This window comes from Eubalaena glacialis, chromosome 7 (assembly GCF_028564815.1).
Source record: "Eubalaena glacialis isolate mEubGla1 chromosome 7, mEubGla1.1.hap2.+ XY, whole genome shotgun sequence".
NCBI classification, from domain to species: domain Eukaryota; kingdom Metazoa; phylum Chordata; class Mammalia; order Artiodactyla; family Balaenidae; genus Eubalaena; species Eubalaena glacialis.
Genome location: NC_083722.1, coordinates 105374083 through 105401258, shown reverse-complemented (window position 1 = coordinate 105401258; position 27176 = coordinate 105374083). Strand labels below are relative to the sequence as shown.

The following is a 27176-nucleotide window of genomic DNA, read 5'->3' as shown; positions in this document are numbered from 1 at the left end:
CTTACATATGTTGTGAAATGATTGCCACAAGTTTAGTTATCCATCATCTCATACAGATACAAAAAAAAGGAAAAAAAATTTTTCCCTTGTGATGAGAACTCTTAGGATTTACTCTCTTAACTTTCAGATATACTCTGCAGCGGTGTTAACTATAGTCATCAATGTTGTACATTACATCTCCAGTACTTTTTTATCTTATAATTGGAAGTTTGTACCTTTTGACCACCTTCCTCCAATCCCCCCATCTCATCCCCTGTATCTCTGGTAACCACAAATCTGATCTCTTTTTTCTGAGTTTGGTTTTGTTATTGTTGTTTTTAGATTCCACAAGATTTCTTTCTTTTTTTTGGCCGATTAATATTTCATTTTATGTAAATACCACAACTTCTTTATCCATTCTTTTTTGTTTTTTAATTTGTTTTTGGCTGTGTTGGGTCTTCGTTGCTGCGTGCGGGCTTTCTGTAGTTGTGGTGAGCAGGGGCTACTTTTCGTTGTTGCAGTGTGTGGGCTTCTCATTGCGATGGCTTTTCTTGTTGCGGAGCATGGGTTCTAGGGGCGCAGGCCTCAGTAGTTGCAGCACGTGGGCTCAGTAGTTGTGGTGTGCGGGCTCTAGGGCACAGGCTCAGTAGTTGTGGCTCACGGCCTTAGTTGCTCTGAGGCGTGTGGGATCTTCCCGGACCAGGGATGGAACCTGTGTTCCCTGCGTTATCAGGCGGATTCTTAACCACTGCGCCACCAGGGAAGTCCCTTATCCATTCTTTATCTATTCAGCACTCAGGTTGTTTCCAGATCTTGGCTACTGTAAATAATGCTGCTAGGAAAAGTGGGGGCATGGGAGCAGATATCTTTTTGACATAGTGTTTTTGTTTCCATCAGATACATTCCCAGAAGTGAAATTACTGTATCATATGCTAGTTCTATTTTTAATTTTTTTAAAATTTATTTTATTTATTTATCTTTGGCTGCGCTGGGTCTTCGTTGTTGCGTGTGGGCTTTCTCAAGTTGCTACGAGTGGGGGCTACTCTTCATTGCAGTGCGTGGGCTTCTTGTTGCGGAAGCTTCTCTTGTTGCGGAGCACGGGCTCTAGGCATGCGGGCTTCAGTAGCTGTGGCTTGCAGGCTCTAGACCACAGGCTCAGTAGTTGTGGTGCACGGCCTTAGTTGCTCCGCGCCATGTGGGATCTTCCCGGACCAGGGCTCGAACCCGTGTCCCCGGCATTGGCAGGCGGTTTCTTAACCACTGCACCACCAGGGAAGCCCTATTTTTAATTTTTTGAGGAACCTCCATACTGTTTTCCATAGTGGCTGCACCAATTTACATTCCCACCAACAGTGCACAAGGGTTTCCTTTCCTCTACACCCTGGCCAGAAATTTGTTATCTCTTACCTTTTTTATAATAGTCATTCTAACAGGCATGAGGTGGTATCTCAGTGTGGTTTTGATTTGCGTTTCTGTAATGATTAAAGATGTTGAGAGCGTTTTTCATATACCTGTTGGCCATCTGTATATCTTCTCTGGAGAAATGTCTATTCAGGTCTTTTTCCCATTTTTAATTGGATTATTTGGTTTTTTGCTATTGAGTTGTGTGAGTTCTTCATATATTTTGGATATTAACCCCTTATCAGAGAGGTGATTTGCAAATATTTTCGTCCATTCTGTTGGTTGCCTTTTCATTTTTTAAAAAAATAAATTTATTTATTTTATTTATTTATTTTTGGCTGCATTGGGTCTTCGTTGCTGTGCGCGGGCTTTCTCTAGTTGTGGCGAGCAGGGGCTACTCTTCGTTGCAGTGCGCGGGCTTCTCATTGCAGTGGCTTCTCTTGTTGCGGAGCAGGGGCTCTAGGCACACAGGCTTCATTAGTTGTGGCACATGGGCTCAGTAGTTGTGGCTCACGGGCTCTAGAGCACAGGCTCAGTAGTTGTGGCACAGGGGCTTAGTTGCTCCGCGGCATGTGGGATCTTCTCAGACCAGGCCTCGAACCTGTGTCCCCTGCATTGGCAGGCGGATTCTTAACCACTGCGCCACCAGGGAAGCCCTGCCTTTTCATTTTGTTGATGGTTTCCTTTGTTGTGCAGAAGCATTTTTTAGTCCTCTTATTTATTTTTTACTTTGTTGATTGTGCTTTAGGTGTCATAGCCTAAAAATCATTGCCAAGACTCTGATTTTTATCATCATGGGTTAGTTTTGTCTGTTTTTGAATTTTACGTGAAAGGAAGCCTAGAGGATTGACTCTTTTGATACATACATATTTTAAAAATCGACTTTTCCCTGTTCTTTATTCTAATGTATTTTTCTGGATGTGAAAAGTGTATCTTTTTATTATCAACATTTGAAAATATAGAATAATATTATGCAGCATTAAAAATTATTGTCCTTAGATCCACTCTCCATAGGTAACCGCTGAATCTTGGCATATTTCCTTACAGCAGTGGTTTTCAAAGTCTAGTCTCCAGGCTAACAACATCAGAGAACTTGTTAGAAATGCAAAATTTCCAGCCTCATCCCAGACCTTCTGAGTCGGAAACTTTGCAGGTGGGGCCCAGCAGTGTGTTTAAGGAAGTCCTCCAGGTGTCTCTGATACATGAGTATTTGAGAACCATTTCCTTAGAATGTTTTTCTTTTTCTTTCCTTTCTTTCTTAGATGAGATCATGCCGCGCTAACATTTTTACATTCTACCTTTTCATGTAACAATTTATTGGAAACATTACTATGTCATGACAGGTAATGAGTTAACTTATCCAGTCTAAGAAAAATTTGTATGGTATGTAAGTGTAGTAATGAAGCTAAATGTGACCTGTTTTGGCTTTTGCCTTCTCTTGGGATATCTACTTCCCAACTCGACCGCATTTGTGGGCAGCTTCCTTTACTGGCTCTCATCACCATTTAGCGTGATGATGCTGGAAATGTGTTTGGGTGGAATGATTCCAGTTGAACTTGGGAAGATTTACAGACAGACCTCGTCTGGTGTAGGACTGGTGAATAACAATTTCATCCAGGCAAATGATGCAGAGGGCTGACACTTGTCGTTCCCAAATAAGAGTTGGTCTTCTGAAGTCTAGGTGGGCAGACACAGACATGCCAATGGCAGAGGAGACATCTTGAAGGAAATGTAGCTATGTGGCTCTGTTGGAGACACTGTCTGGGTCCTTGGTTATAGTTGAACAATAACCCTCCCTCTTGCCTCATGAGCCAGCCCTACTAAGGAGCACTATGTCCAGTGGGAGACTCCAGACTGGCAGGCCTTATCCTCAGTTGTCCTGAGTATATCCCTCCATATAAAGGCTTTATAGTCATCTTACAAGAAATTATCTTTAAAGAGATGGCCTTGAGGACTCAGATTGGGGAAGGAACTTACCCAAGGTCACATAGTTGGGGTGTGTTGGCAATGCTGTGATTCCAATCTAAATCACCTAACTCCAGATTCTGCCTGCTTTCTGCTCTTGTTGCTGCCTTCTGGAGAGTATATGGTCCTTTTCCTATGCCTGGTGGACAGGGCATCAGGAAAGGGGGCAGTGTCAGACTGTTTCAGGGCATTAGGTACCTATATTGGCACTTCTGGGGAAAGTGATAGAAGAAAACATGAAAGGCAGAGTGAGTGGGTTTTGGAACTATGTTGATTTGATTTAGAGTCAGAGATAAGGCACTTATGGGTTGTGTGACTGTATCAGTTATCTGTAGCTGAGTAACAAATTATCCCCAAAAATGTGGCATAAAACACACACATTTATTATCTCACAGTTTCTGTGGATCAACAATCCAGGTTTGGTTTCCCTGGGTCCTCTGCTTCAGGAGCTCTCATGAGGCTGCAGTTGAGGTGTCGGTTGGTGCTGAGGTCTCATGTGAAGACTCAACTGGGGAAGGGTCTTATATTAATCAACTCGGGCTGCCATAACAAAGTACCACAGACTGGGTTGCTTAAACAGCAGACATTTATGTCTTCACAGTTCCAGAGGCTGGAAGTCTGAGATCAGGGGGCCAGGTGGGCTCTGGTGAGAGCTCTCTTCCTGGCTTGCAGACAGCCACCTTCTTGCTGTGTCCTCACGTGGTGGAGGGAGAGAGAGCAAGATCTCTGGTCTCTTCTTATAAGGATACTAGTCCCTTCATGAGGGCCCTACACTCACGAGCTCATCTAAATCTAATTACCTTCCAAAGGTCCCATCTCCAGACACTAGCACTTTGGGGGTTAGGGCCTCAGTGTATGGATTTTGGGGGAACACAGTTGAGTCCATAGCAGATCCACTCCTAAGCTTGTGTGGTTGTTGGTAGGACTCAGTTCCTTATGGGTTGTTGGACTAAGGGCCTTAGTTCCTTGCTGCCTGTCAGTTAGAGGTCACCCTCTGTTACTTCCACATGGGCCTCTCCAACAAGGCAGATGACTTAACTTCTCTGAATCATCCCCCTTTTTACCCTATAAAATGGGGACGGTTATAGCTCTTCGAGAGTTGCTGTGATAATTCACTGACATAATGTAGAAAATAGCTTTGCACAGAGGCTGGCATCTTGTTGGGGCTTCCTAAATGGTAACTATTATTACTATTATTATAATTTTTTGAGCATCTGATACTCTAGAGCCTGGCCATTGTCCAGATTGCATATGAGGATATGTCCCCTGTCCCCTGCTATAACAGAGTCTTCCCCAGGTTAAGGACAGTTTCTAAACCACAGAGAAAATACAGTTTATTTCCTGAAGCATCTCAGACCACTGGACTGGCAGTTCTCAGAGATGTGCCATGAAGTATACAGTAGTCACACCTTTTTTTGTCCCTCCATGTCAGCCTCTTAGAGCAGGCCCAAGAGTTTCCTTTCACACCCCTAGAAACCAGACCCCTTACAGCATCCACTGCCCGTGCATGACATGGATTCTCCAGGAAGTTCAACCTGAGCCACCTTCGCTTAGTCCACCTCAGTTTATCCTGTCTCTTGAAGCATTGTCTGTTCTCTGTCTCATATTTGGTGCTATCTCAGAGCATAGTGTCTGCTCCTTTCCCATCCAATCCTGGCACAGTTAACAAGGTGAAGCAGTGCTTTCCAGAGGCCTTGGAAGCCATATCTTTCTCAATCATCATTTGGGGCTATTACAGGGGGAAGTATGACTTTGTCTTATTGCCACGGGATCATGTAGCTGTCCTAATCCTCACTCTGCAGAAATAAGACCAGACTCAGTGTCTGTTCTGAATTATGTTTCTGCCTAAATGGAGCCCAGGAGGGACCCTAACTTGCAAAAAATATATTATTCAGCTGAATGCTGATTTCATTTCCTAAAAGAGATTGGGTCCAAATAAGACTTTAATTGAATTCAGCCTCTTGACCTGACACTGACTTGGTTCCCCCTCCCAGTGCCTTCCAACATTAGACAAGGGAGGAGGAGGAGGAATAGACAAATAAAGAGATTCACATGGATTTATAGGCCGAACCACTTCCACATTCCTTAAAGCCCGAATGGCTGTATAAGAAACAGCTGCAGTATTTACTGGGGCCTCATGAGGCCTCATTACCATCCCACCTCCTCACAGCGGGTGTTCAGCTCCAAATGGAGTGCAGTGGAGGGAGTAATTGACTCTGCTGCCCTGGCACCTGGTGTTTCTGCCAAATGCCTGAGGTCCCTGCAGCAAAGAAACCGCCTGTCCTGAGCTGGGTGGAGAGAGGCCTCAGGGCTTCTAGTGAGAGGTGGAGAGCAGAGCCAAGAGGAGGTCAGAAGGGATTTCATTGTTCACTTGCTCATATCTTTGTCCATTCACTCAAGAATTTTTTATTGAGCACCTACTAAATGTCGGGTACTGTTCAGGCACAGGAGACATGGTGACAGACATGGTCCCTGCCTTCTGAGAGCTTATACTCTAGAGCCGCTCTGTCCAATACAATAACCATGAAATTTAAATATAAACTCATTAAAACAAAATCAAATTGAAAATTCAGTTATTCAGGCACGTGTGCACATTTCAAGTGCTCATAGGCTAATGGTCATTGTATCGATCAGTACAGGTAAAGAACATTTCTGCCATCACAGAAAGCTCCATCAGACCCACTGGAATAGAGTGGGTGGGGTGCAGAGGGTTATTAAGTGAACAATCATATAGGTAAATAAGGTAACGTCAGATGTAGTGGCACGATGAAGAAAACAAAACAGGGGAATGGGCTAGAGTTGCCTTTTGAGTAGGGTGGTTTGGGTGGGCTTCTCTGAGAATTACTGAAGTGTCCACTGAGCCCCTGTATGCCTTGACACATGGGCCAAGATCCTGGAGGGAGCTGGGTGAACAGCAAGTCCTTGGAGCATTCCAGAAGTGTAAGAAAGCTGCTGTGGCTCGGAGTAGGGAGCCAGAGGGGGAGCAGTGTGGGGTCAGGGGCAAGGCAGAGGCCCAGTTGCGTGGGTCATGGGGAAGAGTGTGGTGGGAGGCTATTGCAGGGTATTTAGAGGGAAGCATCAGGATCTGATTTATATGTTACAAGCTCACTCTGGCTTCTGGGTTGATCATGGATTGTAAGGAGGCTAGGCTGGAGGCAGAGGGACCAGGAAGGAGGCTATTAAGGCTGTCCAGGTGAAAGAAGCTGGGGCCTTGGCATCAGGGGCTAAGGGCAGCAGCTAACCCCAGAAGGGTAGCTCTGTAGGAGATAATTCCTCATCTGAAAATACGGGTATGCTGTCACTGATGCAGGGATACAGTGAAGCAACATTTGTGAAGGACCCAGTCTTCAGAGCACCGCAGTACGTGGCATTATCTTGTCTAACTCCCTTTACAGCTCTCCTAGATGATGCTAACAGCCTCTCCTCTGCTTTCTAGTTCCTTGTCTTGCCTATTCTAGCCCAGTTTCCACACTGTCACTGGAGTCACCTTTTCTGAAAGGCCAATCTGTTGAGGTCAGTTCCCTTCAGAGGCTCCCGACTGAACCTCGGCTAAACTTGAAACTTGTTAACATGGCTTAGGAGGCTCTTCACACTGTGGCCCATGGTTCTCTCTGGGATCATATCCTTCAGGCTACACCTTGAGCTCAGGCTCCACCTACACTGATCATCACCTTTTAGCTCATGCCACTCCACCTGCCCAAAACACTTTCCCTCTCTGTCTTGGACTTGCTGTCTTCAGCTCTCTCTCTTTCTAGGCTCAGCTTAGAAATTTCCACCTCTGAGAAGCCATCTCTGGCTCTCCAAGTGTAGGTCAGGTGCATTTACCATGAGATCCCATGGAACCCTGTATTTTTTCCTCACGTTCAGTTATAATTGCTTGTTTACCTGTCTCCTCAATTAAACTAAGATCCCCATGTCAGTTGGGACTATGTCTATCTGGTCTGTGATTGTGTCTAGCTCTTTGTATGCTTAGCCCATATGAAGTGTTTAAGATATATTTGTTGAATGAGCAAGTGTATGAGTTAATAAAAATTTTCAATTCATATCCCTTAGTATAGCTACTTTCATTCTCTTTGTTCTTCTTTTTTCCATTATTATTATTATTTTGAATCAGCCATTCTTCAGGCTTCCTAACCTGAGTGTCTTAGCTCAGGCTACCATAACAAAATACCATACTGGGTGGCTTAAACAATAGATATTTATGTTCTCCTAGTTCTGGAGGGCCAAGATTAGGTGTGAGCAGGGTCTGGTTTTCATTAGGACCCTCTCCTGGCTTGCAGACGGCTACCTTCTTGCTGTGTTTTCACACACAGGAGGGGTTGGGGGGAAGAGAGAGAAAGAGAGTGAGAGAGACTGAGAGAGAGAGAGTGTTGCCGAGAGAGCTCTCTGGTGTCTCTTCTTGTAAGGCACTAATCCCATTGTGAGACCCCACCCTCATGACCTCATCTAACCTCAAGTATCTCCCAAAGGTCCCACTTTCAAATGCCATCACAGTGGGGGTTAGGGCTTCAACATATGAATTTGGAGGATGTTACAAACATTCAGTTTATAACTCTAAGACGAGGTGAGAGTTTGACACGGGTTCCCTACTTCCTACCCTGGAATCCACTGGCAGCTGATGGCCTGCATGATGTATTCAATAGTAGTCAGATGACCTAGGTTTAGAGCCCAGCTCCAGCATTTATGAATTGTAACACCTTGATCAAGTCACATCGTCTCTTTCTTCTCCCAGTACTCAATAGAGGGTATTTAAGATGGTCAGGACACACTTGTTAACCGCATATACAGGCTCAGTGGGTACTTCAATAATTCCTCACATCAACAGCATAAGACCTCTCATTCATTATCTCATTTAATCCTCCCAAGAACCCTAAGAATTCATATTATTTTCCCATTGCAGAGATGAGAAGGCTGAGTCTCTGGGAGTCCCCAGTAGTCCCTTTGTCCTGATCCTGGAATATTGTCCTTCTGCTTTTGTTTCATGGCCTCCCGTTTCACTCCTCACCCCCTGTCCGATCTTGAGGACTTGTGACCTGGGCAGGCATCTGTTGGTCTGCAGTCTCTGGCCTGAGTCCTTGTAGCTTGGTGCTGTGGTCTGAATGTTTGTGTCTCCCCCAAATTCACATTTTGGAATCCTAACACCAAATGTGATGGCATTAGGAGGTGGGGTTTTTGGGAGGTGATTAGGTCATGAGGGTGGAGCCCTAAGAAATGGGATTAGTGCCCTTATATTAGAGACCTGAGAGAGCTCCTTAGTTCCTTCTACCTAGTGAGGATACATGAGAAGTCTGACTTGGGAGAGGGCCCTCAGGCAACCATGTTGGCACCCTCATCTCAAACTTCCAGTCTCCAGAACTGTGAGAAATAAATGTTTGTTGTTTATCAGCCACCCAGTCTGTGGTGTTTTGTTATAGTGCCTGAACAGACTAAGACCTTGGGCTACCTGACCAAGCACCTGTGACTATGCATTGCTGTGATTTTCCCCATACCTTAGAATTAAAAAACTTTAAAAGGTATAAGTTCTCTAGTGTCAGCTTTCATAGGGTCAGTATATCAAACCCAATTCTTCCCCTTTCAAGTTTTGAACCAACTGAGAAGTAGATAAAGGGGAAAGGCAGAGGGTTATCTTGTTATTTATGTAACAAGCACATATGTGACTTACTAGGTGCCAGCCAGCAACTTGCCCATGGTCACACAGCTAGTAGGTGGTAGAACCAGGCTTCCAACGCAGCTCCAGAAACTTCTTGTTATTCTACTTCTTAAATCGCAAGCTTTGTTCATGATAAAACTACAGTGGAGGACAGGGATTAGGTGCATGTCCAAAATGGCGAATTAACTCTCTATTCCTGAATTAGACTCTCCCAGCTGATCGCGGCCCCCATAGGTGTCTCCACTATGGAGGAGCTAGCCCTGCTTCTCCTACTGCAAGTTTGGTCCTTCCTATAAGCAGGCAGACCTGAAAAGAGAAGATTAAGGGGGTGAGTTCAGTCTCTCCTTCCAAATTCACCAATCTGCTAAGTCACTTTTCCTCCTTCAGGGAGGAGTAAGTGAGAGATGGGGAGAATGGCCAAAGTGTTCACTGAACTAAGGTCTCTCCAGGTGGAATAAATGTTCCCCCGAACCCCATGGAGGCTGTGGACCAAATGCCTCATCATCCTAGGAAGTGAGCAGACTCTGCTGGCAATGAGTCAAGGGCTCAGGTGTTTTCAATTCCTTCTTTCTGTTCTTCCAGAATTAGGATTCTGAGGCCTAGCTGTGAATCACTGCTCCTGTGACTGCCTAGCCTTTGGATGGACAAGAGGACAGCTGGGCTGCATATCAGGAACTGCTCTTCTTAAAAAACCAGAGGACTTCTGTAGCATCACCTAGCAGCCTTCCTCAGGCTTAGTGACAGGTCCTGATTGCTAAGAGCCTGATTTTTCCCCTTTTCTTAACAGAGCCAGGTGGGCATGTGCCTGAGGCCTGAGGGTTCCTGTGTGTATCTCAGTGTCTCTCAGTAGGGTCTGGCGCCTATGTGGGTGGGGAAAGAACATCGGATGTGGGGTCAGGTGTCCTGGTTTCTTGCCTGGCTCCCATTTATTAGCCATGTGAGGTTGAGAAAGTCATTCAGCCTCCCTGTGCCTTCGTTTCCTCATCTGTAAAATGGGAGTGATATTACCTATCTCAAAGGGCTGTGTGAGGATCAAGATAATGGATGAGAATGTGCTTTATAAACAACAAAGCTGGATAATTTCAAGCTGCTTTATCACATTTCCCATGGATCTTTTCTGTGAATCCCCCTTTCTTCTTTCCCACATCCTTTTCATAGCAGACACAGGTTGATTGCTCATCCAGCATCCATTCTTCCTTCTTCTGGAATAGCACCCTGATTCTTCTTTGGGAATCTCTTGGGCCATGTGGATTGTTTGGATCTGACCCATCCTACAGCTCCAGGGGCAAGCCCACGATCCAGGCCTGACCGAGCAGAATATTCTATCCCTCTGGCCATACTAATTGGTTCAAGCATAGCCATGGGCCCCAGCTTGGCTCAACTGACCATTCTTGGGGCTTTTGCTGGAATTCCTGGGAAGGACTTTGCCTTCTTCGCCAGAATTGCCAACTTGAAGAATGTAAGCCTGGACTGTTGGGGGCCACCTTTGCCATCTTATGGGGAGAGTCTGCCACTATACAGGAAAGCAGAATGGTGAGTTGGAGAAAGGTGTGTCCTCTTGAAATTGTTAGAGCTCCTGGACCCAGCCATGCCTGATTTGTGTTCATTATGAATGAGGTTGATTAGCATTTCATATGTTTTTCCCTTTCTGTGAACTGTTATTCATATTCTTTACTGATTTTTCTAATGGACTGTTGGTGTTTTTCTCATAGATTTGAAGGAACTTTTTTTGGTATTTATTTTATATTGAACTGAAATTCACAGAAGATAAAATTAACCATTTTAAAGTGTACAATTCGGTGGCATTTAGTACATTCACAGTGTTGTGCAACCATCACTTCTATCTAGTTCCAAAGAATTTTCATCATCACCAAATCGTGTCCATTAAGCAGTCACTCCCCATTCTCCACCTCCCTCAGCCCTTGGCAACCACTAACCTACTTTCTATCTCTATGGGTTTATTTTTTCTGGATATTTCATATAAATGGACTCATACAATATGAGACCTTTTGTGTCTGTCTTCTTTCACTTAGCATAATGTGTCAAAGATTCATCCAGATTGTAGCATCATCAGTGTTTCATTCCTCCTTATGGCTGAATGATATTCCATTATACTTACAGAACATGCTTTATTTATCCATTCATCTGTTGATGGACATTTGGATTATTTCCACCTTTTGGCTATGGTGAACAGTGCTGCTAGAACATTCATGTACAAGTATTTGCTTGAACTGTATATTAGGGAAATTAGTCCTTGGCCTGTGATAGGTGGTGCAAATATGGTTTCTCAGTTTGCAATTTGTCTTTGACTTTGCTTGTGCTTTTGGCCAGGCAGAATTTTGAAACAGTTGTTATGTAGTTGAATCTTTCAGGCTTTTACGGCTTATGGGTTTTGTGACACAGTTAGGAAGGCCATTATTTTTTAATTTAATTTAATTTTTTCTTAAGCTGCACCGTGTAGCATGCAGGATCTTAGTTCCCCCACCAGGGTTCAAACCCATGCCTCCTGCATTGGAGGTGCAGAGTCTTAACCACTGGACTGCCAGGGAAGTCCCAGGAAGGCCATCATTATACTTGAGGTTATAAAATAATTCTTCCATTAAAACCACAACTTATCTACTCCTATCAGTCAAACAGGGATTAAAAACAGCCGCACTTGCCCCCCTCTTCCCCCCGCCCCTCCCCACCCCGAGTTATTGTGAGGACCAAATAAGAGAAACGATATGAAAGGGCTTTATAAAATATAAAGCAGTATATATATACACACAAGACATGTTATTATCGTCACTATTAACTGTATCAAATTCTGGCACTAACTAGCTGAGTTCTGTTGTTGCTTTCATTTTGCAGAGCAGAGATTGAAGGGCAGAATTATTTACCAAGCCAGCCAAGGATGCATTAATTGGTAGCATTGGAGAATGTCACAAAAGATATCAACTCTTATTAGTCATCTTGGGAGTGTTTCATATTTGACCAGAAAAATAAAATTGCCTTAAACTAAAAACTATTCTGGTCATTCTTCCTCCAAGTAGAGTCTTTTTTTTTTTTCTACCGGGAAAAGAAACCAGTTCAGTGGGTTTTGTGTTATTCAGCTGTAATTGTGATTTAAGCTTCATCAATGGCCGTTTGTGACATGTTTTCCTTATATTTTAAACTCTAAATTCTTTTTTTAATGGCAAACTTCAGGTTGAACACTATATTGATTGAAGAAAAATGTTACTACTTGACAGCAATTATTCCTACGCTGATTGCTCTGGGATAGAATTGGGTACTGGTTGAGTCCTTGGGCTCTGATATGGCCGGATGTGGGCTTGCATGCAATTCAGTTGTGTGAACCTGGGCAAATTGCTTCACTGCTCTGTCCCCCTGTATCCCCATCTGTAAAACGAGGATGATTACAGCACCTGACCCAGTGATAAAATCTATGTCAGTGATAAAACCTATATAGAATACTTGGCCCAGTGCCTGTATGGAGTGAGGGCTTGACAAATATTAGCTATTAGTATAATTCAGGAATATCTAAAAGAATCCAGGAAATGAGCCTGAGGGAAGTGAAATATACCCTCCAGGGGCTATTCCCATCCTTGGGGGGTGGGGCTGGCACAGATCAAATCACATGGCAGAGCCCCTGGCCCTGCCACCTACCACATTTATTTTTGGAGCAATCTGGTTTCTGTTTCCTCCATGTGAAGGGTAATTATCAGGAATGGCAGTTGGTTCTCATATAGCGAGGAAGAAGTGGCCACATGGAAGAGAATGTCACAGAGGGCAACTGGGAGATTGGGGTGAGCTGTGGGGAGGAGTGGAAGGAAAAGAGCAGGTCATACCACCTCTTCTTGGGGAAGGAAGATTCTGGATGCTGTGGGTTCACGGTGTGTTATGATGTATTCGCAGGGGGCACAATGCTTTTTTTCTTTTTCCTCCCTTCCTGCTTCCAACCCAGGCATGTGTGGAGCCCCATCTCTGGTCCTAGACCCAGCATGGTTGGACCCTAAAAAGAAATACTGCATGGGACCTCTGCTACGTGCCAGGCACTTTAAATCCATGATCACACTGGATCCTGTGCAAAGAGTGAGATCCCCACCATTTTACAGACGAGGAAACTGAGACTCAGTGAAGGCACAGAAGCTACCTAAGGCTCCCCAGCACGCTGGAATGGCAGAGCCAGAATTTAAACCACCACCTGTCTTACGCCGAAGCCCAGCTTCTTCTGTTGTTCAGCACATAGCTCTATACCATACTTCATTTCAGTTTTATATGGCTTTTTGCAACATTTCTGTGGCTCGGTTCCTTACACTTGGGTCTCCCAGAAATCTTTGTGGATTTTAAATTTTAGTAATGAAGAGAACAGCTGACATTTGCTAGTTCCTGCCTCAAATAGGCAACAAGCAGTTTAAGTCACTTGCTGTAGTGTTCAGAGCTGGTCAGTGGCAGAGCCAGGCAGGGAATCCAGTTTGTCACATCCCCAAATGCATGATACTAGCTCCCATTTTCCTTTGAGAGTCTAGGCTTGAGGCAGGGATGCTAATCTCTGAGCACATCTTTCTCAGGTAACATGTGTGGCTTTCACGGTTTTAAAATGGTCCGAAGGGTGACTGCAGAGGGCCTGAGTGTGCCTATGGGAAGGGAGAGATGGGGGGTAGTGGCGATGGCTGTGGGCCAGTGGCATCTACCTGTGAACTCTGTGACCTCCTGTCTCTGGGCACAAAGCTATAATAAGCCCTGTGATTTGCCAGCTGGATTTCTCGCTTGCTTTCTCCAAGCAGATCTCGTGCATTCCCAAATGTGGCTTGTACTGTTTGCTCCAGCTCGTACTGAGTGCCCCTCACCTCCCCATGCCGACCTGGGGAGAACGGCTACAGCTGTCACTTTCTCTAGGAAGCCTCAATGGACTAGCATGGATAACCTATTTACTTCTGAACCCAAATCAAGTCATTCATCATGCACTCAGAAAAAGGCAAATGGAAGATTATTTTGAGAAATTTGTGAAAATACGACATTCGGGGGACAATACATGTTAAGGACCATCTTAATATGTGAAATTCCAGTGGCAGCAACCCTGTAGTGCTTGATTTCATTTTTACAGAACAGATCTTATTCTGCCTTAACTGCATGTGAAATGGGTTTAATCTCCAGTAGAATGCAGGAGACTTTGCACATCTGCACGGGCAGAATCTGGGGTCAGACAGCCTAGGTTTGAATGCTGGTGACTTTGGGTAAGTCACCTCCCATACCTGTGCCTCTGTTCCTTCACATATACTATGCTGTGAGGTTGTTGAGGGGTATCATGGTTAATAAGAATTGCTCTCACTTACTTATTACCAGGCTTATTACCAGGCTCTGCACTAAGCTCAGCCTCACATTCTTACTTGGGCCTCCAAGAGCTCCCTCATTCCGGAAGCCCCTTACCCTGCAATGTTTTTTCCTCACAGCACGTATCGTCTTCTACCATATTATATAACTTTCTCATTTTGTTTATCTTTCATCTTCCCCTCCCAGGGCCTCTCGCCTTGCACAACTCCAGGAGGCACCATTCACAATGCATTCTGAGTTCTGCTCGGGGCTGCTTTTACTGAGAATATTACCATGACTGGTGCTGACTTCCCAGAGTTGGGTGATGTGGACACCCTGGAGCTCCAGGAGAGTGGGGATTTTTTTTCTTTTTCTTTTCTTTTCTTTTTTTTTGGGGGGGCCTAGTTTGATCATTGCTGTGTTCCCATACCCAGAACGATGCCTGACCTGTATTAAGCGTAAAGTAAATATTTGTTGAAAGAAAGAATGAAAAAGCCCCCAAAGAGAACCCATTTTACTGGTGAGGAAACTGAGGCTCAATGAGTTATTGATTTGCCCAAAGCCCCACGAGACCCTGAGGTGGCTGGGTTTCCAGCAAGCCTACTCCCAACAGCTGTTTAAAGCTGTGTAGCTGAGGCGCCTGGCATTGTCCCTGCCACCCCATAATGCTCAACAAATACTAATGAGGTTGCCTACATGGGTCAGCCCCTCTCCTCTGCTAGACAATCCGGCAGAGTGACAAACTGTCACATAGCCATTGCTTTGAGAAATTGAATTAAATTGCATGTTGCAAAGAAAAGGTGGACCTTTTGGAGTTTTTGGAGGAAAAATCCCTAACCCAACTGCTAATGGTAGGAGTTTGCAGGGGCCTCTCAGGCCTCCCCAGCCCAGTTCTTTTTCCTGCCTCCTTCCCTTTTGTGAATGTTTCTTCCCCTTTTTGCTTGCAGTGAGTTCTGCTCTCCTGTAGGCTACAATGTGTCAGTTGTTATAAAATCCGGGAGGTGGAGCTTGGTGACGAGAGCGGTGGGGGGAGCGCTTGGCCAGCCCCGCAGGGCGAGCAGTCCGGCCCCCTGTTCACCCCGAGCTTAAGCCTTGCAGCAGGAGAACTTCCACCTCGCTCTCCTGGCTTTGAGCCTCACTGTACATCGGACCAAAGGCGCAGAAGGGAGGGAGGATGCGAGATGACCGGCTCTTTGGCAACCTGACCATCTCCTTAGCAGAGAGCCTTCGAAAGCCAGCCGGAGGCTGACTGCAGGACCAAGGAGGTGCCGCGCCTCTCGTGGATGTGTGTGTGTGTGTGTGTGTGTGTGAGCGGGTGAGCGGGTGTGAGGGTGTGTGTGTGCATCACAACTGTGTGTGTGCATGTCCGGATGAGTGTGTGAGTACACGCATAAGTGTGTTTGTGTGTGTGTGTGAGTGGGGTGAGTGAGTGCTCTCGGTTATATTATTTTTTTGGAAGAAAAATCTTGAAAATATCAGGCAGGTTACCGTGCTCCTAGGGTGGTGGTTCTTCTTCTTCTGGTCAAGAGGACTTGGCCAGACCAAGCTACTACAGACATTTTTCAGCGAGTAAAGAGAATTTTCCTCTGAGAACAAGAGGGATTTTTTCCCCTGGCTCTGCAGCCGAGTGAAAGAGATTTGTCCCTACACCTGTGAAATCGACCAGAGCCGTGTGATTACCAGGGCTGGAGCGAGGACTTGGGAAGAAAAGGAGCAATAAATCCAATAGCCTGTCAGTGCCTTTGACCACATTGGAAGATGTCATCTCAAACTAAGTTCAAGAAAGACAAAGAGATCATTGCCGAATATGAAGCCCAAATAAAAGGTGAGATTTGGGCTGGGGAGTCATGCCTCCCCTCCCCTTTCCTTCTTCTCTTGCTTTGGCTTTTTTTCCTTTTCCTCCCTGCCATCATGAAATGCTGTTATGCATCAATAATCTTATTGTGAGGAGGAACAGTGGCAGCCGCACAAGTCCGGACTGGTTTCAACTGCAGAGAGCGCTGGCGCTGGGAGTACGGATTGTAGAACGGGCGGCGATCACTGCATTGCAGGTGTGTGAGGAGGATCCTACGCCCTGCTTTAGGAGTGTCGCGGATACTCCATCATCTTGGCCATGACATGTCACTCTAAGGCCATTTTGACAGTCACTGCCTCCTCCCCCCGCCATGCAAAAAACCCCTTGATTTATTTTTTTAATGATCTGCTTTTTTTTCTCTCTCCTTTCTGGTTTTTGTCATTGCTTTGCCTCTGTCCCTTTCTCTGGGCTGGAATTCACATGCACGTGCTCAGGGAAGCATCATCCCTGGGCTGCACTTCTTTGTCGGTGACTCTCAGCTGGCCTGGGTTGCCATGGATTAACTGTTATGGAGCATATTGATCCAAACTAATGCAGGCATTTAGGCATAAAGAGAGAGCTCAGTGCAGAAAATGTATTGTCTCGCAGTGTGCAGCCCCGATCACCGTCTGTGCACTAACGTTTAGGGTCATCAGCCTTCACTGAAAGCCAACAGCTCAGTGTGCTGGCTGGTAGGTGCTGCCTGGCTTCCGTAGTATCAGGGGAAGCTTGCCAGGAGGATGAGGTGACCTCTGACTGCTTGTTCCAGCTTTAGTGCTACTCACTGGGTGCACACGCCTCTACATCCACACTAGCAAGGGGAAAGAGGAAACCGGACACAATCGTATAGACAGATTCAAGCAGAATCCTTATTTAGGCCAGACTGGAGCTTCTCCCACCCTCATGAGTTCTAGGCTCAGACTTGGCAAGGAAAACCTGAAAGCACCATCCACCATGCTCACCCTTTCTCTTAGGATGTACCCTAAGGGAAGCCTGGGCCTGGCCTCTTGGCATATGTTTTCTTTCTGGTCACGGTTCTCCTTGCTGCGACACAGGGTGTGTTGTGGTCTCGTGAAGAAAGAGTAAAGACAAAATACATCTTCGGGGGTGTTGATGCCCGCCCCTGAGGTTATAGGTGGACTGTTGAGCAAGTTGGTTATTTGGGCCTCCGGCGACCTAGGTTCCACACCTGCTTCTAGGTGTTGCTGCAGCTCAAGGCTCAGTGACCCAGGAAGTAGGGTGGCCTCCACAGGAGCGGTGGGAGGCTGCGCATCACAGCTGCTGTACACGCTTCAGATGCTTGGGAAACTTTGGGAGGGGAGCAGCCATCAGGGGAGAGCTTTGTTTTTTTCCAGTCTCGCCAACCGTCTTGTGCCTTTCCGTTCTGGTCAAACCTGGCACGCAGATCACCTCTCGGTAGACCCCAGGAAGAAATGAGCAGAAAACCCTGCTCTTCCCTGGGCTCCTCCTGTTTAGTTTTCAGTTCAGTGTAGAAGACAGTGATTTACAATGTTTCAGCCTTGCTGAAAATTTAGATACCCGCCCTTTATTGGTCAGAGATCTGAATTCTCTCGAGTGTTCAATACAAAGCCTGGTTTCAGCCTTTGCCTGCACACTTTTTAGGAAGTTTATGTTGTGTAAGACTGGCTGATTATTACTATTTTTTAAAACTGAGTTTCCCATGAAAAATGCCATAAGAGAGAAGGGTATGCTGAGTTTGGGACAGTTTGGAGTTTTTATTAGCATCGTCTTGGTAGAAAATGTGCTCATCTCATTTTTGAAGGATTGCTACCACTGGGCCTGTGAACTTTGCTTGAGGATCAATTAAGCATTTATAGCTCTGGCTGATTCTTTTACTTTTTACCTTTTGCCTTTATTTTAACAACTAATTAGCAAGGACAAGGTAATGCATTTCAGCAGGAAATTTGTCCAAATGATCTTGTCTCTTCCAGACTCTAAATGTCTCTGCATTCTAGTTAAAAGAGTTTGATTTTATTCCTTTAGGGTTGACACCCACACGATTTAGGTCAGGATGCTATTGCGCCCGAAATTGTCTGGAATCTTTTCTGTCAAAATTCTGTTTGTTCATCATCATCATCATAACTATTGATGTGTGTTCAGGGCTCGACTGTTTGCATGGCTCACTCCCAGACCTCACCACTCTTGGCCTACACAAAGTACAGACAGGGTCTGTAGGAGCTCAGTTTTAGAGATGAGGAAACTGAGGCCTTGTAGTGTTAAATGACTTGCCCAAGGTCACAAGGTGGGAAATGTGAAGGCAGCTGGTTTTCTTCCAGGCCCAGTGTCCCCGATACATTGTTTGCCTGAAGCTGCCCCTTGAAGGATTGATGTCAGTAGCAGATGGCAGTTTTGTGGTGGGGACCGGCTGCCTCTCGATCTCGGTCCATTGTTTACCCTCTTACTTTCCTCCCTTGCCTTTGTTGCTGGCCTCTGAAGAGCGTTTGACCAATCACCAAAAATAATGCCTGATGCCAATTACCTTTGGTATCATCTGGCCAGTTTGCCACAAACACTCCACCTAGTTTGACAGATTTTGTCCTCTGTGCATTTTGTGAGGGGAACTTTTGATTTTTAAAAATGATACTGAGTTCTTTGTTGGCTTAGTCCCTTTTTTCTCTTTTTGAAGAATTTACTGACCTAACAAAGGGGAATTTTTTTTTAAAGGGGAATGTTTTAAAACAGCTTTTCTTTTTCCTATTGTGAAAAATTTCAGACTCATGCCTTCTCTTGCCTAATCAGATACTTGAATCCCTTTGATTATATACCTGCAACACAGTAGTACACCACATGCTTGCACATTTCCAGTGATAGAGAACTCACCACTTCCCAAGCCCACATATTCTATTTTTGGACCACTCTGGCTGTTGTAAGCAGTTTTTATGTTGGGTTAAGTATGTCTCTAATCCACCTTTTGGTTCTATACCTTGGGACTTCATAGAACAAGACAGATGCTTCTTTCCCATGACTGCCCATTGGGTGTTTGGAGACTCCGATCATAACCCATGGACTATGGTTATCTCCCATTTGCTCCTATAAGATGGTTCACTGCTGCTTTATCATCTTCGCTCACCTTTGGATCTACTGCATCCCGGGTTGCAAACTCCAGTGCCTTTGAGTACTTGGCAGATAGAATAAGTGAGTGAAGCTGGCTAAGTAAGATGATTTGTGGCGGCTGGCCCACTGCCTCAACCAGGGCAACATAAGAAGAGGTGGTAGTTATGGTCGGCCCGAGAGCACATGTCCTGTCCAAATGGGCAGTCACTACTTGGGTTCAACCAGTTGTTACCACTTTGAATGTAGGCCCAGCCAGATCTTTCAATTTTTCAGCAGATACCAGTAACCTGGATTAGAGCTTTATGCTTTTAAAGAGATTTTGCCAAATGGACCTCCAAAAGGTTGTACTGTCAAAAGCCTTCTTTAAGAGTGATACTAGGTTCTAAATGCGACTCTTTAAATGTGGTTGGAGAAAGAAAACCACTATCACTTCCTTTATGGTGTATGTAATGCTTCTATTAATATAGCCCAAGGGTTGAATTAGCCCTTTTCACTGCCCACCCCATCATTGTACCGTATATATTTTGTCTGCTATATTTCTCTCATCCACTAGGCTAGGAGCCTTGTCAGAGAGAAGAAAATGAAATGAATTTAATATGACTTGTTCTTGGTGACCCTGTGCTTGCTCCAAAGGGATGTTGCTTCCTGTCCGAGGTGTTCACAAGTGTCCCTTTATGAATCTGTTCAGGAACCCTGCCTGAGAGTGACACCATATTCTCAGTCTGGAACTGGCAAGCTCGAACTTCTTTCCCCTCTTGAAAATCAGAACATTTGCCCATCTCCAGCTTTATGGCGCCTATCCTATTTTTCACAGTTCCCTCAAAGATCACTGATAGTGTTTGGTAATCTTATTTGCAGGTGCTCTCCAGTATCCTGGGCTATAATTCGTCTTGCTGTTAGACATAATGGTCTGTTCTGCATTTATTCAGAATTCCCATTTCCATTTCACCTTAATAGAAAATGAAAATAGAAATGTAGTGATTGATTTTCGTGTTTTATTTTTTTATTACACATCCATATTCATTTTAGGCCATCTTCTTAATGGCGTAAGTCTAGAATTGGGGGGAAGAAGACAAGGTATTGAAGAAGATCACAGGGAAGCATTTATTTACTCATTCATTTATACGTTCATTCAGTGAACATTGAGCATCGACTTTGTTCTTAGTCTTGTACTGGGTGTTGTGAGAGACGCAAAATATATGATACATTCTTGGCTAAGAGTTTTCTTGCAATATGGCAATAAAATCAGTGAAGGAAAAGAAATTAAAAAAAACCCCAAACATAAAAAACTTCCAACTCAGCACCAGAATGAATTTAGTCTTGAAGAGATTATGCGATAGAGTTATTGGACAATGACCTTAGGAGGCCTCACCACCTTCAGTGGCTTCAGTGAGGAAAGTAGGCTGGGTTGGGGAACAGTGGGGAGTAGTGAGGACTGTGGCTGATCAGGGAGCTCACTTAGAGGAGGCAGCCCCTGCTCAGCTCTCGCCTGTCATTACCATGAAGGGATGTGAGCCCAGAGTGGTTAGTTCTTTCAGTGTTTCCAGGGCATCTGGATTTTAAAACAAAGTCTCCTGATTATTATTTTAAATATTTAAAAATTTAACTTTTAAAACGTTGAAAAAATTGGGTTGTCTTTTTCATTATTGAGCTCTAAGAGTTCTTTCTACATTCTGGATACAAGTTCCTTATCAGATATATGATTTGCAAATATTTTATCCCATTCTGTTGGTTATCTTTTCCCTTTTTTGATGGTGTCCTTTGAAGCACAAAAGTTTTTGAATTTTTATGAAGTTCTGATTATCTATTTATTTCTTTCTTTTCTCATGCTTTTGGTGTCATATCTAAGAATCTTTTGCCAAATCCAAGGCCATGATGAAAATCTCCTGATTTTTAAGTGGTAGCTCAAGTTTTTAAGAAACACTTTGCTACATGAACAAACCTGTCGGTAGGAGAGCTTTAGCCTGTGCCCACCAGTCTGCAACTTGTGGCCTACAAGTTGACGTCCTTAAAGGGTCTTGGTGACGGGGCCTCAGCCAATTTACCTGTTTCATCTTCAGTTGTTTTCTCTATAATAGGCCTGTGCTCTCATATCCACTTTAGACCAATTCCTTGTCTCTGCATCCTCCATACTCTTTTTCACCTCCAAATATTTCCCCGTTTGTGCCTTTCTTCTGCTTAAAATGTCTCCTTCTTCCCCTCTTTTTTTTTTTTTTCTTTTTTTCTTGTCTGGGCAACTCCTGACCATCCTTCAATGCCTGCTCAAATGATCCCTCTTCCATGACGCCTTCCTAATAACTCTTCTGGGCAGAATGAGTGATTCCTCACATCTGCCTCTCTATTCTGAGCGTTATTATCCTTCATTCTTATTTTGTGTTTAGTCCTTCAGCCATGAACTCTTGAGGGCAGAAATGCTTATGGTCATTTTCATTTCCCCCATGTGATTGGCGTACAATCAGTTGAGCTAGTGACTTGATAAGTTACTAATAAGTTTTACTGTTATAACTCACAGCTCAAGCTCAAGCTCGAGTTATATTTTCTTTGACATTTGTCTTAGCTCGGGCTGCTATAACAATATACCATGGGTGGCTGGGTGGCTTAAACAACAGACATTTATTTCTCATACTTCTGGAGGCTGGGAAGTCTAAGATCAAGGTGCCCGCAGATTTGGTTCCTGGTGAGAGCGCGCTTCCTGGCTTGTAGACAGTTGCCTTCTCGCTGTGCTCACATGGTCTTTCCTCTGTGTGTGGAGAGAGAGCTCTCTATCCTCCTCTTGTTATTAGGGGACTAATCCCATTATGAGGGCACCACTCTCATGATCTCATGTGAGCCTAATCACCTCCCAGAGGCCCTACCCATCTCCAAACACCATCACATTGGAGGTTAGGGCTTCAACATGTGAATTTGGGGAGGAACACCAAACATTCAACCCCTAACAATGTCATACTTTCTGTTCCATTGAAAGTGGAGGTTTTATTTGTTAAGGAAATATTTTTCATGGCTTGATGAGTTTCCTTGTTTGTGCCTGATCGGGGAGATGTTTGTCTATGGAGACTGGGTGAAGGCTGATGTGTTGAAAGCTTAGGTGATGTTTGATGGGGTGATGTCTGTCACAGTCGTGGTGGGATGTGGTTGGGGAGCATGGCACACCAGGCGCCTCCCAGTCTGAGGAAATCAGTGGATCTGGGGGTCTATATTGGTCATTTCTGGAGTTCTCACCACCAGAGTTTATATGCTAGGGACAACCTTTCCTTTCCAGAAACCTCTATTATTTGTTCATTCATTCACTCACTCACTCACTCACTCATTCAGTGACTGTTACAAGCCATGCTTCATTTCAGGCTATACAGCTTTGCTTATCAATGGGAAGTAATTTATTTATCTCTACGTCTCAGTCATGCATATGGTATCTCATTTTGTGATCCCCCAAATTCTGTGAAATAGTCATTATTATTCCTATTTTATAGATTAAAACCTAAAATTCAGAGACATAAATTGTATCAGATTGCAGAGTGAACAGTGGCAGAGCTGAGGTTTAAACTGGAGGCTTTCTGACTTCCAGTTGTGCAGGGAGGCAAGATGTATGCCAGGGCAATTTGGCCCTGAAACCCAGGGGTTCCTTCGCTGGGGGGCCAGTCTGGGGCGGGTTGTAGTCTTTGACTTCCTACCTCTCCTAACCCTTCCACACTCCTTCTAATCCAACCTCTGCTATCCCCTACTTAGCCACCTAGCTGTGTCAGATCCCTCACTCCCACTTTGAAAAAGGGCCCACTGGAGACTTGACGGAGGCTCCACCAGCCTGGAAATACAGCACCAGCAATCTTAGGTGTCTTCTAGTCCAACGCTCCCACTTTTTTTTTTTTCCCCTCCAGATGTGGAAGCTGATGTTCAGAGAAGACTTCTGGTTCGCAGGCACTTCTAGACCATATTTCCGTGAACACAAAAGCTCTATTTGCTTGGCTCGTTGCTGTAGCCTTGTGCCTGGCATCTCGTTGGTGATCAATAACCGCATGGAGTTGAATAGCTTTGGTGGGTGGGGCCAGCCAGGTGGGGACGGTTGCCTGGGAGGCAGAGCGGAGGTGCCTTGGAAAAGAGAATGAGGCGGGGTATAACATGGAAAGGAGGAGAGGAGGTGAGGCTCGTTCAGAAACTCTGTCCTGTCCTTGTAGCCGCCAGGAAGGAGACAGGGGTTGACTTCTTAAAGGTGCTGAGTTTCAGTTCAGAACCTCTGGCCTAATACAGGCCGCAGCAAGCTGTATCCTGGGCTTGATTTCACTTGTAAATGATTTCTTCCTGATGGCTTGTTGGTGTTTATAAAATATCTTGGCTGGCCAGGAGTGGGGTTTTGGCTCTGTTCTCTTAATTTGTTTAATCATTAGGCCAATTTATGTTTGGAGTAGTGTTCCCTGAGGTGTATTCCATGAAATTGGATGTAAAGAGGCATTGGGTGGAAAAAAATAGCTCTGTGGTCAAATAGGTTTTGGAAGTTCTAGCATAAAGTGAGTTAAATAGGCTTGTTTCCCACAGGACTTGAATGTGTTAAGTGTGAACCGCCAAGAAGCGGGCCACAGACTTTCCTCAAACTTACTCAGCCTTGTAAACCTTTTTCATAGAATATCCCACAAGACTGTTCCAGAGATTACATTTTGGACAATGTCAGGCTACACAGTTTGTGGGTTATCCAGATTATTTCTCTTTTTGCCTTTTGCCCAGTTCCCTAATTTTTACAGTTTCCTAAGAGGACAGTTTGAAGAGGGGAAGAGGTAAAACAAATGCGTATCCAACTCAGATAAGTGATATCAGTGTGGTGTTTCGAGGTCACTTAGAAAATGTGGGTGTTGACATTTCCATTTACTGAGCTCTCAACCATTGATTTAAATGGTAATTTGGTGACAGTTCTTTCCTGATCGATATGCGTGGCGTGTGCACGCGTGCCCGCCTGTGTGTGACAGTAGGGAGGTGCACTCAACTGCAGGCAGTGTTCAAGGGACCTTGAATGGACCTTGGTGCCACCGCTGGGATTGCACAGTTGATGCCAGCTAATAACAATGCAGATGGACACACAGAAGCCCGTGGCGCCTCAGAGTGGGCAGATCTCAGCCACGAATCCAGGTGCAATAAAAATATGGTTTTCTTTATTTTTCTGTAACTCGATTTACATTTCACATCCCTATTCTGCTGGGAGTGGCAGAAATAAATCTAAGTGAATTGGGGGTTTTCCTCTTGTTTTCTCCATTGTTGTGTCCCAAGGTGCAGGGGGACTGGGGCAGTGCCAAGGGGACATCTGTTGTGGTTTATCATCAATCTACTTTGGCAACTACCAAGATATCCTCCTTCCTGTTGGGTCTGCAGTGGTCGGTCCAGCCAGTGGTCCTTCTCTGTTCCAAACCTGAGGCCATTTTGCCTGTTCCCCTCCTCACCTCCTTCTATGAGATTTGCAGGCACTGGGAGTCATCCTGGGGCTCACACACCGTGCTGGGTCGTGAGAGACTCTGGGCATTAGTCTCAGGCCCATCTTGCCATGTCCAGCACTCACTTCTCCTCCAGGACCTCCCTAGGGTGCTGCCTGGGGAAGTGGCCCAGCTCCTTGGGTCTCAGATTGTGCACATATGTGTGGACATTCCCTCATCACCCTCCTTCCCTGGGCTTGTCTGTGGTGAGGCAGGGTGTGGGTTATTTTCTTACAGATCCATAAAATCTACACACACCTTGCTTTACAGTCTTCCAGAATCTTTATCCATGTGTGGGGGAGGGAAGGGGAGGGGGATTAATAGGGGTGGTATCCTGGCTCTTTGTCATCATTCTCTCAAAGCTATTGTCCATAACCCACATTCTTTCTCTTCTCCCTGAGGGCTGGGATTTTGAAAGTCAAAAGCCAAGCATTGACTCTTTCCCTGTATTATCCCTGAGACAGTGAACACAGAATGCCCTCTCTGCCTGAATAAGGTCCAGGAGGTCTAAGGAAATATGGGAGAAAAACCTTCAATATTTCAATATATTAAATGCAATGAATTTCCTTCCTTTTGCATCTGCACCATCCTGGCCCAGGCCACCATCACCTCTTCTTGGGACCACGGCAACATCCCCCTAACTCAGGGTTTCTCCACCTCCGCACTACTGATATTTGGGGCTGCGTCATTTTTTGTTGCGAGGGGCTGTCCTGCACCATGTGGGATGTTGAGCAGCATCCCTGACCTCTACCCACTAGGTGTCAGCAGCCACCCCCCAGCCCCCAAAGTTGTGACAACCAAAAATGTCTAGGCCCCCGTTAAAGCCACTGTCCTAACTGGTCTCTCTGCTTCTTCTCTTGTCTTTATAGTCTTTCTCCCTGCAGCAGCCAGCAGTAATCCTCACACAATTTAATCTAATCATGTCACTTCCTAGTTTCAAACCCTCTGGTAGTATCTCACTGCTCAAGAATTGAATCCAAACAGCTAGCTGGGCTTACGAAGCCCTGCTCTGCCCATCTCAGCCACCTCACCTCCACTCTCCTGGTGCCTTGAATTCTCTAAACTTGTACCCCCTTTGGGACTTTGCACTTAGCTTTTCCTTCTTTCTGGAATCCTCTTCCCCTGGATTGTTACATGGCTGGCCTCTTCTAGGTATTCAACTCTGGGCTTGCATGTCACTTCCTGACCACCCAATCTTAAGTATCTATGGAGTAACTATTGGATTAGCTGACTTGAAGTCTCAGGAGAGCACTTCAAGCTATATGATGTTTTCCCTATATGATATTTCCCCTTCTTTTTTCTTTTTACCAGAATTGAAAGTCTTTAAGAACAAGAGTTTTGTTTCTCATGTCCATTTGTGTTTTGTTAGTACCTAGAATAGCATTTGGTATATAATAGGTGACCGTGGGATTCGGTGAGTGAACGGTGAGTGTAGACGTCCTTGTGCTGGCCTTTTTTTTTTTTTTTAATATTTATTTATTTTATTTTATTATTTTAATTAATTTTTTTGGCTGCATCAGGTCTTAGTTGTGGCAGATGGGATCTTTGGCGAGTCATGCGGGATCTTTTTTCCTTGCGGTGCGTGTGCTCTTTGTCGCGGCGTGCAGGTTTTCTCTCTCTCGTTGAGGTGCGCAGGCTCAGTAGTTGCGGCACCCAGGCTTAGTTGCCCCACACGTGTGGGATCTTAGTTCCCCGACCAGGGATCGAACCTGCGTCCCCTGCATTGGAAGGCGGATTCTTTACCACTGGACCACCAGGGAAGTCCCTGGACTTTGCATCTAAGCACACGTGTGTATTCTGCTTTGGGGTGCAAGGGCTTGTACCAGGAATTGCAGTTTAGAGGCACATAATGGAGCAGATCCAGGCTTTCTGAAACCCTGACTGAGAGGTAATTCAAGAAGATGAAGAATCCAAAGAAGGGACAATTGTATCTATGCAGAGCCGTCCAACCTTTGGCTTAGAGGGGAATGAGATAGAGAGACCAGGGGGCCACTTGCAGGGATACTGCAGGGAATTTAGTGTCTTCTGTTGAGTTCCTAGTATATAGCTGAAATGGGGACACAAAAATGGATAAAATACGGTCCCTGTCCCTGTCTTTGATGGACTCATAGTTTTCTAGGAAAGATAGTTACAAAAATAGATTAATCGATTATAGTACAGTGTGATAAGTACTGGAACAGTACTGGAATCACACACTGTGGAAACTCAGAGTGAAAGTGACAGCTTTGCTGGGGAGAGAAGGAGAAGTTCTTCTAGAAGAAAGGACTTTTGGGTAGGGTTTTGAAGGATAGGTAGAAGCTCTCCAAGTGGTGAAAGGCATTTCATGAAGAGAGAACAGCAAGCGCAAAAGCATGGGGGTCATGAAAGGGCCTGGGTACTTGGACAATGGTGAGAAGTCTGATGTGGCTAAAATCCAGAGTAGGTAGAGTGGAGTGGGGGTGGGAGATAAGACCAGAAGTGAGAGGATTTTGAAGTTCCTTTCTAACCACTGGCTCCTGTGAGTCTTTGACTTTGGAGATAGTAGATGAAA

The 27176-nt window shown here is 45.0% G+C and overlaps 1 protein-coding gene across 3 annotated transcripts in view; it reads left to right on the top strand.

Moving 5' to 3' along the window:
- The first annotated feature begins 15952 nt into the window (after positions 1–15952).
- SRGAP3 (SLIT-ROBO Rho GTPase activating protein 3) overlaps positions 15953–27176 on the top strand; it is a 252906-nt gene continuing 241682 nt past the window's right edge. For all 3 annotated transcript variants that reach the window (XM_061195572.1, XM_061195574.1, XM_061195575.1), the window contains exon 1: positions 15953–16112. In XM_061195572.1, coding sequence (XP_061051555.1) covers positions 16046–16112 — 67 coding nt within the window. In that variant the 5' untranslated portion in view covers positions 15953–16045. The remainder of the gene's footprint in view (positions 16113–27176) is intronic.